General features: G+C 33.0%; 2 protein-coding genes and 1 pseudogene across 2 annotated transcripts in view; 2 read left to right on the top strand and 1 right to left on the bottom strand.

Annotated features, from left to right (window-relative positions):
* Positions 1-214: 214 nt before the first annotated feature.
* Positions 215-7,115, top strand: LOC128170412 (myb-related transcription factor, partner of profilin-like; annotated as a pseudogene).
* Positions 7,116-7,224: 109 nt separating this feature from the next.
* Positions 7,225-10,354, bottom strand: LOC128170411 (putative nuclease HARBI1). Its single transcript, XM_052836184.1, has 4 exons — positions 9,761-10,354; positions 8,115-8,227; positions 7,840-7,951; positions 7,225-7,671 (listed from the first exon to the last, which is right to left on the bottom strand). Exons 1-4 carry the CDS (start codon positions 10,188-10,190, stop codon positions 7,274-7,276), a joined length of 1,053 nt encoding a protein of 350 aa, XP_052692144.1. The 5' UTR covers positions 10,191-10,354; the 3' UTR covers positions 7,225-7,273.
* A 15-nt stretch (positions 10,355-10,369) lies between these two features.
* LOC128174835 (uncharacterized) overlaps positions 10,370-15,565 on the top strand; it is a 28,757-nt gene continuing 23,561 nt past the window's right edge. The window contains exons 1-2 of the mRNA XM_052840273.1: positions 10,370-10,385; positions 11,153-11,402. Of these exons, the coding sequence (XP_052696233.1) occupies positions 10,370-10,385; positions 11,153-11,402 (266 nt within the window). The remainder of the gene's footprint in view (positions 10,386-11,152; positions 11,403-15,565) is intronic.

The following is a 15,565-nucleotide window of genomic DNA, read 5'->3' as shown; positions in this document are numbered from 1 at the left end:
ACTACTACTACTTCTACTACTACTACTACTACAAATACTACTACTACTACTACTACTACCACTACTACTACTACTACTACTACCACTACTACTACTACTACTACTACTACTACAACTACTACTACTACTACTACTACTACTAGCATTGGACAACGTGTAAACAAAACGTAAGTATACCCTCTTATCGTCTGCTTTTTCATTTAAAAAAACAAAAATGGACGACAAAGCAATTACGGGTAAACGCCGATCTCAGAATTGGCAAGATGACGAGGAAGTGATGTTAATTGAGGAAGTTAAAACAAGATCGGGGGCCTTGTTCGGCTTGTTGAAAGGGAGCGGGGCCAAAGGAAAGCTAAAAGTAACGCGAGAAAGGGAATGGCAACTGATTGCCGATAAATTGAATTCGTTAGTATGAAATTTTGCCAGAAAACTATACTCGTTTGTATAAAATTTAGAATATATAGTTGACAAATTCGTAAAGGTTTAACAGTTTAAGAACATCGTCGAAGTGATTCTTCTTTGCCCGTATCCACACAATTAACTGAATAAATTTATACAAGAAACGTTTTACGATATAAACACTGAGGTGCTTAAAAGAAAGACAAACTAATGAGAAAAAAGGATAGATGCATTGGTTATCAGAAGAAAAAAAACCACCGCAACTGACTGATCTATTTTTATCTCTGCTTTTTGGAAACTAATAAAGGGGTGGATCATGTATTTCTTGAATATTGTAGACTATACGACACCAAAAGGAGGACCTGGGAGGAGGTTAAGAAAAAATATTATAATGTCAAATCAAGAAGTAAGTATGAATTCATTTTAATTTAAAAGAGTAGGATCTGTATGAATATGGATTCATAACAAATAATTAAATGATTATATGAAATATTGCCAAATTTTACTTGATATGATCTAATTTATTGAGAGCATAACTATTTTTTTTCAAACATTTGTTGTCACCAGGAACAGGAAATTCTTAACAACTAAGTGCATCACTTAATAAAACATTTTTTAAATGGTTGATGATTTGAAGAAAAAATAGTTAATATGTTCTAAGTCGACACAAATTTGACACTTCATTTTTCTTTTTCTTTTTGGGGTGGGGTGTATTTTTTTAGCATAAGTTTTAAATGCATATAAATTATATACAAGTATCATGGTCAGAATACAATTTAATTGAAGCTAGACCTTTGTTTATATGTAAGCAGGCATCGACACGATTACTTAAAAAAGTAATTGATTAATAATCGATCACTTCGGGGAATTTTGTGTAATCGATTATTTATGGATTACACTGAGACTCATTTTTGTCCAGTAATCGATTACTTTATAACATGTAATCGATTATTAATAGAATACTTTAGAAAATATTTCATTAAAATGCGCATGGTACCTGTTCTGAACATATCATATAAAAACTCTTCAAGTTAATTTGGTTTTAGAGTTAAAGGGGTATTTTCATTATGAATGATATGAAAATTTGAGACTTCATATTTCAATCTTCATAAAATAACATTTTATAATTTCTACTGCTTATTCAAATGTCAAATTATAAGCAATTATATATATTAATAGAGCTCTGTCATGTAAACAAGTTTTTTTTTCCTGGACGTTAACAAGTTAAGATGAAATCTTGACCTTGCACCTTTAGCCATATTTGGTTGTTATTGGTAATACGAGAATTGAATTTGATTGAAATTTTATAATTTTTAAAAATATCATCAGAAATATGCAAAGAACTTTTAGGCAGCCTTGCTTCATGATTTGAATGAATTGTGTTTGGAGCTTGTAATTGTTTTGATTTTTAAAATAGATCCTTGTTGGGGCTATTTTAATTGTTATGTCATGGTGTGTTATTTTGTGTAAATATGTTTAAGAGTTTACTCATGCCAAATGACAAGTAATTAGCTAGAGTCAGTCTGCTCTGCTAATTATCCCCAATTACCGGTAGTCTATATATAATTGTTCTGAAGCTTTTTGAGTAATTATCATGAGTAATGTACCACACTTTTATTAATTATCTTTTAGAATATAAATACAGTTAGAAATTTATTCAATTCAGTCAGACACTTTCGGCCACTATCTCATGTTGCTTATGTCTTCACACTGACTATCTAGTTGACTGTCCACCAGTCCGTCAGTAGACTAAGCAACATTGAGCTAAATTCAAACCTGACTCATTTGGCTTTTTAAGAAATAATTATTTTTATCCTGTTCTATTTTGACTTTATTTTATTTGATTATTGTTGATATTTTATAAGTTAATTAAAATCACTTGATCAATAAATTGTGAAACCTGCCTTCGAGTTATAGCTCTATGCATATTCGACTTAGAGGTCAATTTAAGCCTATTGACTAGGCTGACCCCCTGTCTCTTGGGTTGGGCCTATACAAGTTAATTCCCCTTATTCTATAGTGCCCTTTCCCCTCGGTGACAGTTATCTAAACGTGATTAGAGGGGTCACACCTCATTAACTGCTTTGTGGATTCTTTACATGACAAGGACAAACACACTTACTGACAATTACACACCCTTTCGGGTTTGTTTCTTTCTCTGGCAAAATAGACACAAAATATAACTCTCTCTCTCTCTCTCTCTCTCTCTCTCTCTCTCTCTCTCTAATAATTGTCAGTAGCTTAGTGGTTTTTCGGAGCCACACTATGTTAAATAATAAAAAAAAAATCTGCAAAGAAGTGTGAAACATGGAGTAAACTTATTATCTGATTATGTACTCAATGACATGTGAACCAATATTTATATTTTATGTGAAAGTGGAAAATCATAAAAATGAATATAAACAATTTTATTCAATGAATTGTATTATAAACAACACTTGATGAGTATTTTTTCATACAATAAGTGCTTCACAATATGTTTATGTAAAGAGTAATCGTAAGAAATCAAAAAAGTTATTATAATTACACTAAACTGTTTAGCTCAGTATTAAAAAATCGATTAAATTACGATTACAAGTAATCGAAAATCTCTTCGATTACAGATTACTGTTGATTACTTAAAAAAGAGTAATCATTACAATCGAATATGATTACTCGATTACCCCATGCATGTATATAAGGCAACATATAAATTACATATTATATATGAAGAGCAAGATGAAGGTCTAAATTTATAATTAACATGCATGGAAAAGATAAATGAGTTAAAAATTGTTTTAAAAGAGGCATTTATGATTGGTATCAGATTGTTGGTTTATACTGATTATAGACAAATTATATTACATTCATATTTTTTAGTAGTTTTTACTTTATACTATATATTGTCATAGGCAAAGAAAAGCTGGATGGAGTTAAACGCCCAAAAAACTGGTGGTGGTCCCCCTCTCCCCCCTCTCACACAAGGAGAGGAGACATTTCTGCGTCTTGCAGATGGAGAGCCACATCTCTCTGGTCTACAGGGGGGTATTGATACAGATGGTGATTTGCAATTTGATTATTTTTTAAATTTTTTTAATTCCTCAAATTAGTTTCTCAGTTTCTCAGACAGTTGACCCTGCAGGTGACCACCTCGAACAAGGTACAATTTAATACCTTTAGTTAACTTTCTCAATTATAAAATTAACATCAAACCATTTAAAGTTTTTTATAAATGGTCAACAATGAGATAGATTTCATTTGAAAAAAAAAAAACTTTTAAAAGATTACACTAGTCTTAGTTTGTATATACATGTGTATCGATTATAGCTGCAGAACTGTAGGCTAGCTCTGAGGAAAATTCGGTTTGATGGTCAGTCAACCCGAATTTTCTGTGGAGCTACAGTTCTGCAGCTAGTTATGTGCTCAATAATGTCAATATTAAGGAAAAAAGGATGTTACAACTTTTTAGCTATTTCATTTTTTAACTCACCTGAGCTTAAAGCTCAAGAGAGCTTTTCTGATAACTGTTTGTCCATCTGTCTGTGTGTCTGTCTGTCTGTTAACTTTTTAAATTTTCAACTTCTTCTCCAGAACCACTGGGCAAATTTTCAAAAAACTTGGCACAAAGCATCATTGGGTGAATGAGATTCAAGTTCGTTAAAATGAAGGGCCAGACCCTCTTTTAAGGGGAGATAATTAAAATTATTAAAAATTTGTTAGTATTTTTCAAAAAAATAAATCTTCTTCTACGAAACCATTTGGCCAAGAAAACTGAAATTTGTATGGAAGCTTTCTCAGGTAGGGTAGATTCAAGTTTGTTCAAATCATGATCTCGGGGGCAGGGTGGGGCCACAATGTGGGTCAAATTATTATGTAACAAACGAGTATGGTATAGATGTACTTCGTTTATTGTTGATATTATTATTATTATGGTGACGCTCCTACAAAACATAATACACATATAAACTTCACAATCATAAAGCATCACAATTGATTCAATTACTATAATGACACATATGTTCAATTACGAAATATTGTTTTTCTAATTATCTTATATTTAATAAATGATGGTCATAAAAAGAAATAACCCTATTACAATATTGAATATGCAATGTTGCAGATTAAAAATATACTCTGACAATATGTAAATGCCATAGTCAATAATTTCTCAAGTACACATGTACCTACCCTAAATAAGGGTGAAAGGAACTGTATTACATGTACTGGTAGATAATATCTGAAACAAACCATTTAGACATGTAACTATGCAAAATATGCATGTCTATAATTGTATAAAAATATATGTAAAATCAATATCACTGTACCCTTTTCAAACATTAGACTGTATTCAAATCATGAGTACAATTCACTGTGAAACCTTTAAACTTTGTAAACTTTCTTGATAATTTCAACATATACTCTCATCTGTGATACAATGATTACTTTGATATAATGACTGATAAAAAACTAACTTAACTTCAATACAATATAGTAGCAGTACAATTATTTTACTTACAAAAGTTTTCTCAACTCACAACTGGCCTCAGCAATGGTCACAAACAAAATGGCTATTGTCCGAAATTTATAATCTCTATGATAATTGAAAATCTAACAAAATCAATTTCTTTATAAAATTGCTTTCAAGAAAAACTATTAATATCCATACACTATATGAAAAGTACCTTACATTATCATTATCAAAATAATACTAATTCACATATGTGTTCAAAATGTTCAAACCATTTTCCTATAGATTAACTAACAATATTATGATGTAATAAAAAAACACATCTTGTTACATAAGCGTCCGTAGCCTACTGGATAAGACAGTGGTCATCACTTCCAGCGGCCAGGGTTCAATCCCCAGTTGAACCTCTATTTTTTTTATTTGAATTTTTAAACTTATATATAAAATATGTATTAAAAAATATATAAGATATACAATTCTTCATCTCACAATTACAAAGGAATATTTAGAGTAAATCTTTTAAAATCCTCTTCTCAGAAACTTGTACTTCTCAAATGGTATGTACATGTAGGTCATTGGCCCCAGGGGAGGTCCTGATCCCCCTCGAACAGGAAGTGCCCAAATATCTTGAAAATGGTCAAGATCCCCACCCCACCATATATATTTTTTTTCCGTGGGTCATGTTTGTTCACCTGATATATAGTAAATGACCCCTGGGGAACATCATGAAATTTCAGAAAAAGAAATAATCAAGTTTTAATTAAGCAATATTTACATTTGCAAATATGTTTCTTAATATGAACCTATAGAATAGCGAAAACGTTCAATTCTGTATGAACTTTTTGTGACGTCACAATGATCATATCACACGCTTATCGCTTATTCAAAATGTTCTTGATGATTTGTTTTTTTTCAAGCGTAAATATAAGTAATAAACAGCAATATTAAAAAGTTCACCAGGATATGAATTTGGTTGGTACGTGATCAAATGTACTGAGAAGCCCTTCGGGCTTCACAGTATTTGATCATGTGACCCGCCAACTTCATATCCCGGTGAACTTTTTAATATTGCTGTTTATTTCATAATTGAATCATTATTTTTTTAAAGATACAGTACTTCTCATGACTGCACCAGTGTGTGCATACAACATGGGTAATGTTTTCTGTAACGTTTGGCCCACGTGGGTCATCCCTACCACCAGTGATGGCCTCATTCGTTTGGGAGACTGTATAATCGCCCTGATTATAATTACATCTTGTTTGTATGTGGCTCCATAAAGCTGATTTTATCATACCTATTGTTGCTCAGGTGAGCGATGTGGCCCATTGGCCTCTTATTAAATAAAGTATTACTTGTCTTCAAGCTACCATTTACTGGTTAAATGAACATATCTTTGTCTGTAGTTGGAGAATGAAAAACTGATGGATTTTGTTATTTCAGGTTCAGAAGAACAGAGTTTGACAGATACGCCTACCATTAGTACGGTTACCTCAGTTGAGAAAGGTACATGATGTTTATTTAATTTTTAATTACATTCAAATCAAATATCAGAGCTACATGCACATGTAGTTCATTAAATTCATAAATAATCTGCCTGATGTTATGTTTGAATTTTGTGCATGTTGATTTCATTTTAAACATCAAATGACCGTTTTTATCTACAATTAATAGCAAAAAATTAAATTATAAGCAATGAAATGAATATTTATTAGTTTTATATGATATAAAATGGTTTGGAACACATAAAGGTTTTATAAACCGCTTCGTGGTTTATTGCCGGTAAGTGTAAACTGCCCCAAACCATTTTATATCGCATAAAACTAATAAATATTAAATTCATTCCTTAAACAGATTTTGATCATTTTAAATTTTTTTTACTTAAAGTTCCAACAGTTCAAGTGAATCATGGAGTGAAACGAAAAGGAAAGACAGATGCAGGTTTGTAATAAACTTACATGTATTTATTACTAATCAGTGTCTTTTTCTTTTTGAAAGCTGTCAAAACATTGCAACTGAGTTCAATTACAGGAGAAGGCAAAAGAAGAAGATATGAGGACCTAGAGGAGAAGAACTTGTTATTAGACAACAAAAGACTGGAGGAGGAATTACACAGAGTTCAAGAGGAGAGAGAAGTTCTGGCATTAAAGAAAGAGGTCTTGTTGTTAAAGAAACAGAAACTTTTAGGAGAAATCCAAACTCTATATCCCAGTTTTCTAGCCGAGTTGTAATTATCTTTGTATTTGTTAGCTTATTTGTATACTGAGAGAGAGAGAGAGAGAGAGAGAGAGAGATTGGGAATGATAATAATGATACACAATGTCATGTTTAAATACAGATAAAATAAACAAAAATGTTTCGTTATCAACAATTGATTCATTCATGACAGGCATTTAATGACAAGTCCACAATGATGTCACCCTGAGTAGCTAGGATTTCAAAAAAAATGATTGTGTAATGGAGGCTCTCTTTGCCACCCCATCAGCTCTTGGATGTGCGGTTATAACTGCCTGTTGGCAATCTGCTACATTCAGTTCCCTGCAGTCACCACTGATAATTGTATCCCCCCTCTCAATGCCTATGTTATGTAGGATACAGCATGCGGTAATGTATGACACTGCCTGGTCTGGAGACGTGCGGAGGCCAAAATGTAGAGCCTGAAATTTTCTTTTCATTATCCCGAAAGTCTGCTCAATGAGCACTCGTGTTCGGCAGAGACTTGAGTTGAACCTCTCTTCAGACTGGGTCCGAGGGGTTAGATACGGAGTCATAAGGTACCTGGATAGGGGATACCAAGAGTCTCCCAATAAAATGCCATCGTAGTCACCTGCATTAAAATAAATGTTCATGATGGTACATGTACATAAGTATGCATCATAATCCATTGCTTATTATACAGTTTTAGTTATACATGTATTTAGTTTTACAAAAGAATTGTCAACATAGGTATGTACAATTAAGTTGTTACATGTAGTATGATTGAAGGGATAGTTACCGTTTTCAAATTTTTGATAGAGACCAGAGGTTCTCCAAATCCTTGCATCATGACAGGAACCAGGCCAACGGGCACACAATGATGTGATTCGAAAATTTGGATCACATACCATCTGAAATTTCCAAAAAAGCTGTGATCATTTCATTATTTATTATTGTCATAGAAACCCTTAAGTTTGCTTTTAATTGTATTTAAACAATATCTTTTTTTAAGAGAATTTTAGAGATGTGAGATTAGGTATGCATATGCATGTATCTGCATGTTTTAATGAGTACCTGAACATTAAGACTATGGAAACCTTTCCTATTCACATAGTCTGCCTCATTAGCTTTTGGTGTTGAAATGCGAATTTGGGTACCATCAACGCATCCTATAACTTTAGGGAATCCTGTCAAAAATAAATGATTTAAGTTTAAATAACATCTTCCCTGTTATTAGAATACATTTTTCTGTCATCCATCTGTCATTATAAACTTTTCACATTCTCAACTTATTATCTTGAACCACTGGGTATATTTTGATCAAACTTAGCACATTTATATGCATCATTTGGTGAAGGTGTTGCAATTTCATTTTCATTGAATGGCAATTTTTAAAAACATTGTTAAAAATTAGGAAAATTTAGAATTGTGTGTGGGAGCATCCTCATGAAGTATATTTTTAAGTTTGTTCAAATCATGACCTAGCCCCCCCCCCCCCCCCCCCTCCCCTCCCGTAAGGAAGAGGCCATAACGGGGTGTTATATAAATAATGCCAATGTATATGCCTTATAACTCTAACTGTACTGTGGATCAAAGCCTAATAATCTTATATTTATATATATATATATATCTTATGATTAATAAAATAAAGTAAACCAATTGTACTATCAATCCTTTTTTCCACTGCTCTTCATATATTTTATCAACAGTTGTTTTATTTCATTGTGCATAAAATTATGTTAAATTTTGAAAATATTATAAATAACATTTTTGGGAAGTCTGCATAATAGTGAGCATTATAATTTGAGAAAATTTAAAAAAAAAAAATGTAAATACTTTCTTTATTTTAAAATAAAGTTAGTTGAAATTGAATATTGAATATGAATTCTGTTTTTTTTAAATTAGTTCTATTTTTTATACTCAGATTTGAAAGTTTAAAGTTAAATGATACCTAGTTTTATATTTCTACAACAATTTCATGTTAGCAATGAGGAAGATGGAACATTTGTTAATTAAAATGCAACTGTATATATATGGATTATCGCATTAACTCAATTATCATTATCTTTTAATCTATAGACTGATAAATGTGTGTGAATTTTAATGTTGATATGAACTAGTATAAATAATTTAAATGAAATAGTGTTAATGAAAATAAGTGGTAGTAGAGGACAATTATGTAGGTGCAGTTGTGTTCAACAAATTGATGTTAATTGACTTGTGGTTAAGAGGTATTTAATTTTAATTGCACATGTATAAAATATAGAAACTTCTTAAAACCTTATCACACTGCCCCCCCCCCCTTACTCACACACACACAATTTGCAAATTGTTTAATCTATCATTTTATTTCATTGACAGAAGTTTTTGTTCACTCAGAAAGTTTAAATAGGATAAGAATGTTTTCATTTTGCGAAATAGGAAAGTGTTTGTATTTTTGTTCCATATGTATTTAATGCTACTCCGGTGTATTTTTATTCATTTACTAAAAGGTGGATCCGCCCATATTTCTTTTCTTATCAAGTACTCCCCCTTGCATCTAAACTCTCGTTACGAACGAAAACACTAAGGTGCTATTTTTGCACACGGCTTTTTCATCGAGTCAGTATGAGTTTGGTCTTCGGAAAAATTGCATGTAACATGTGGCGGTACAGTGTAAGAGACAAGGAATTTTATTTGAAAAAGAAAGATATTAGTGTTTGCAATGTTTGTGCTTTCACCTGCAACTCGTCTGAAGCCCTCCTTCACTTTCGTTGCAATTTCTCCAACAGGGAAGACGAGTGTAGCTTGCGCAAAAACAGCAATGATGGCAGCAGCGACAGCCTTGACCGATCTTCCTACTGAGGATTCGGAAATCCCGAGGCTGTCTCCAATCAGCCGAAGATGGGCCCCAGTTGCTACAAACCGTAGAAACAGCAACACTTGCAACAGTGGAGGCACTGGACTGTTCCTTTTGGTCGCTGTTACGAGTTGGTCGGAAACACCATTCACAAGGAAGTGAATGGTGTCGGGGCAAAATCTATAGCGCTGGTAGATTTCAAAGTCATCCAACGACTCCAAGGGATTACTACGATCTCTAAAAACCCTTGGTCGGACTAAAACATGACGTCGTCTGCGATTTCTTGCTAATCGTCTGTGTACGGCAGCCATTTTGTTTGCTTGAGAAAATTCTTAAGTCTACTTTTTTGTATACTCAAATATTTGAGAATAAAACAGAATTTGAGAATTTTTATTTTGCTCAACTTTTTTATGGCGGCGACTGAGTCTGAGAATTGAGGTGTTGAGAATATTCTCAGACTTGAGAACATTCTCAGACTTAAGAATGTTGTATGGCGGTGGACCCAGGTAAAACCATTCTACAGTAGGATGTAGGGGCAACAAGTGAACTTTTGTATTATTAGCATGAATACACTAACGGAGCTTTTGCGTTTGTATCTGCGATTTTATTTTTGTTATATTGTTGGCCCTTTAACAAAATACTTATCTAAACTCTGTCCCGAGTTTTTGCTTCCAACACTTTTTGCTTGATATTTCAATTCTAGTAAATACCTTTGTGCTCAAACTACGTTCATCCACTATTATGAAAAATGTCCAGATTATCTGTTTTGAAACGCCTCCTCTACCGCTTCAGGTTTCAATACACATCCCAAAATTCAAAGTATACAGATATTTTGCATTGCATCAGCCATTAATAGCCCGGATGATAACGTTAAAATATTGTGCGATATATTCCGAGTGTATTCCGAATGGAGAAAAGATGTAAATATTTTCCATTATAAATCTCCGTAAGAAAATTCCTGTGAAATTTTATGAGTGAAAAGGGATAATTGTTCAATGAAGATATCTTGGATATATTCCCTTTCATCGATTTCAATTGTATTTCGTTCACAGGTATGTGTATTTTTATTAAAAATCATAAAAAATTGATGGAAGCAATAACTAGGGACAGACTATACATAGATATACACTGTTGTAAACCATCGATATCTACTATGTACTGACTTCACCACTATTTATTTGACATAGATTATACATGTTGAGAATCATTTATCAGTTCTCTTTTGTATCTAACTAATGGCCTTCATATTAATTTTCTTATTATTACGATACAGGTCCTTCTAATGAGTTCACTAAATACCGTCTTGGATTATCGGTGTACGTCTCCAATACAACAGACAGACTACAGGGAACACTGTGTTACAAGGACGACAACTTTACACTAGACACCATACCTGCTGTCTTCACCACCACCTGTCCTGTACATGGACAGTACGTTATCTACTACAACGAGAGACTACCAGGAGTTACCTACCCTAGGGATTACTCTGATGTTGTTGGCACTGGCCTCTGTGAAGTGGAGGTGTATGGTGAGTGTACTTTATCTTCAATTCAATATGTATAGTTAAAACATGGTATACGGTGGTTCTGCCAACATCTTTAAAATTTAGTAACTTTAATATGTGATATGTATACTACGTTTTTGATCGATATTAGTATGTTTATTTTCATGCTACAATAGCCATCATTTCAAACAATTTAATCGTATATAGCATTTGACAATGATGCCATTTACATATGATGATTGTGTTTTCCCCAATAGTGTCCTCACTCATTGCTACATAACAGTTTAACATGAACCATAATTATATAGATAACTAGAGACGAGCTCGTTGCAAGCAACGATTAGGTCTTCCGTCGTAGCTGCGTCATACTTGTGACGTAATACAAAAATTGATACCTGACCATGGTGCAATATTAGATGTATAAACACTGTGTAAAAGAAACAAAGTACATGTATATAAGCAAATACAGATCTTTAAAAGTTGTCTGAAGTTTGATTCGCGGCATGTTGTTTTTTGCATGTGCATTTTATTTTGAGAAACTTATCTAATCATCATAATTGACTCAATATACACAGAATATGGACGACGATTATAATCACACAGTGGGTATGACCGGTATGAACGTAAAAAGACCAAACATTTTACTCGCATTTTTTATCAAAAGCAAGGGCCAATGAATCTTTTAGAATGTATGCGGAGATCCTGGAAATTTTACAGGGGGTTCTGAAGAATTAATTTGTTTTTTGAGGGGGGGGGGGGGGGCATGCGCGGATAAGAAAAATTTTCCTGGGGTGGGGGTTGAGTGTCTGACGGTTATTTGAGTTTGCCTGGGGATGTCCGAGGCATATTTTTGTAATTTTATATTGTACATGTAATGGAAAGAAATTTTGCGGGGGTTGGGGTGGGGTCTGGAACCCTCACCCTACTCTTCTAGATTCGCGCATGGGGAAGACCGATGCCGGTAATTTAACGGTAATTTTAACCATTTTTATTTAATTAATCATTTTCAAAATTATCGGAATTCCAATATTACCTTTAAACGCAGTTAAAACTTAAAATACGAACCATATAGTCTCGGTGAGTATTCGGCCAACATGCGTCTGCGTACGAAAGAAATGGCAATATTCAAGAAATTTGGATGGACGATCTGGGTCCTAGGTCGTCCATCCGATTCTTTTTCAGACTAAGAGCTACAGACCTGCACTTAGAGAATGTCAAACTGATTATGTCAATTTATTTTGTCTCAAAGAATCAGTTTTTTTTTATCAATAAAGTTTTACCTTAAAAAAAAAGAAATCGGGCACAATTTTCCATGTTAGCATTTTACAATTTAAAGGTCTAATAAAATTTTGAATGAAGTTTCAAGATACTACTCTTCGTTGTTTTATACGAAATATTGCATGGAAAAAAGATTTACATCGCATATTTTTAAATTACAAAAGGATATACAAAATGAACTTAGATTAACCGCTAACAAACAAGCATAAAGTGAGACTGAGAACTAATTTCTTCTCTTTTTTATTAACATCAAAATAAATCCAAGAAAAAATCTAAATATTTTTTTTCCTTTATATGCGTTAATGAAAACGTTGATCAGCAAGGGCCGGTTCTATGTCGTGCAAGCACCTACTTAATAGATTGTTACACGGATCTACCACGATGACAAATATCGAAAAGGCAATATTGTGGGTGAAGGATGAAAGTGTAGTTTGTTTTTTAGGTTTATTTTTGATAATTATATTTATCTGGATCAATTTGGTCTGTTTGTTTGTTTTGTTTATTGAAAAGGGGAATAAAGAAAATGAGTAATTTCCGTTATGAAGTCAATCATATATTTTCATATTATCATTGACTTAAAACATGTTGGAAAAAAGAAATATTGTATCAAGCAGTTAGTTATTATGCGCAGATCATGCATTCCTCTATGATTTTCACAATTGCATGTTTCAGTTACTACACGTATTTGCTTACGGAGAAATAAATTTCAAAGAGATGATATAGTTATCAGTTAAGTTCCAGATTGTCTTCTGCACATGCAAGCACGTGTGCAATCCTGATTTAAAAATAGGTATAATGGCCGGGGGGGGGGGGGAGGGGGGTCATCGCAACAAAATTGTGTATTAGCGTACTAGAGTGTACATTGTTAATTAATAATTGATGTTGAATTGTTATTAACAAACAAAATCATAAATTCATAATAACATACATTAAAATGCCAGGGAGTTCTGCTGGACGCGATTTCATTTGTCTTCAATTAATAGGGTGTAAAGATGCCCGCCTACTTAATACATATGCTCACGCGTCAACCGATTAAAAATGACTGTACTTTGGATTTATAAATCGTTCTAAAACATTCGATCTGATATATCGTTGTTAACAATTCAAAACTTTGACCGATTAAATTTGTTTTTATATACCTACCCCGACCCTCACGGAAAAATCCATTCAGATCAATTGAAATTTCATTTACAAGACTCCGCGCCAGAATCAGAATGTCTCATTCATTAATTTTTTCGTAGTTATAGTGGACGAGTCCAAAATAGGAATTTTGAGACACATCATACAATGTGAACATATGCCGTAAATGCAGTTTACTTTGCGTCTATTTTCTTATTTTGAGAGTCCTTTTTATCATGTTTATCATGGCTTGAAAATGACGGAAGGCCCTTGAATATTGTTATCTTTATGCAGGCACGTAGCATCCTTTTTGAAAGTGGGGGGGGGGGGGCAGACTCATCCAAAAAATCTTGACAAGCAATAAAAAAAAAAAATAAAAAAAAAAGAAGAAACTTTCTCAAAATCTTCAAAATACTAATCCGGGGGGGGGGGGGGGGGGGGGGGAGGGGGGGGGGGGGCTGGCGTAGTATGTATATAACTTCAATTTCAATCCTAATTTCATTATTTTTATATAATTTTTTTTAAATCCATGATAATTCAATTTTTTATAAGTAAATTTAAAAAAAATAAGTTGCTGTGAGAAAAAGTGGGGAGGGGGGGGGGGGGGCACCCACAAGCTTGAATAAATAATTGCCTGACGATGCATGTTTAATGTGTCAACATTTATATTCATAATTGATGAAAACGTTATATGGGATGTAATAAGCAACAATGAGCAAGAGTGTTCAATTAAAAGGGCTTTTCACATTGCACGTGTGTAATCATGATTTAAAAATAGATTGCCATATTTGAAAGGTCAAAAAAAAAAGAGGGAGGTGTCATCCCAACAAGATGATACACATTGTCTAAGTAGTACAATGTAAGTAATAGTTTGTGTTGGATTATCATCATTAACAAAGAATCATCAGTTTGGATTAATTAAAACAAATATAAATTCATATAATTGGAATATTTACTTTTATTTAAAATGCCCACCTTTCCAAAACTTTTCTAAATATGATCGCATTTGTACTAGTGCCAGATGATGTAGCGCACCCATTACAGAGGTCACATCAAGTTCCCTGGGACGACAATAGCTTTTACCATTGTATTACACACGCATCATTTATTCAGCAGATAAATTATTCCCATTCTTTTGTCATATCCTATCATTTAGACCTTTATTTAAAACACCAAAATCGATAAACAGTTCAGAATTTATAAACATCAAAGACATAAAAAAAATTACCAAAATATCAATTTTTATAATAGTTTGTCGTAATTATTCTGAGTTATTTTTTGTTTCTTAGTGTTTCTTTTCTATCAAACATAGACGCACTTTCTCATTGCTGGAGACTTGAGTTTTTTTTTTAGGTTAGATATTATGCAAATCTTCCTTACCTAGACCTAAACGGCAAAACGCTTAATAATGCAGTGCACTCTGCTGTTGAAATAGATGTGAATTAAATAGTGATGAGATAAATGTTTATTAAATACAGTTGTATACGCACGGAAAACGTTCAAAAAGTCCTTGTTTATTGACAAATGATGAATTTTGCACATATTGGTTTTTATCAAATGGAACCCCCCCCCCCCTTTTTACAAATTGCTGGATCCGCCTCTGGATACATGTACATTCCTAAGATGATTCAAAATAATGAAATGATTTAATTTCCAGTGATGTACAGGTACATGCACTCGATCGAAGAAAAAGATTGAAAATGCTTCTAAACTCTGCACGTTCAGTTTAATAATTTATGATCCGCAGCGAAAATTAAATTGCATTTCTTATAAGATAGCCTAATT

Source organism: Crassostrea angulata, chromosome 2, assembly GCF_025612915.1.
Source record: "Crassostrea angulata isolate pt1a10 chromosome 2, ASM2561291v2, whole genome shotgun sequence".
NCBI classification, from domain to species: domain Eukaryota; kingdom Metazoa; phylum Mollusca; class Bivalvia; order Ostreida; family Ostreidae; genus Magallana; species Magallana angulata.
Note: the sequence above shows the minus strand (reverse complement) of the source record. Positions and strands in the feature narration are given on the sequence as shown.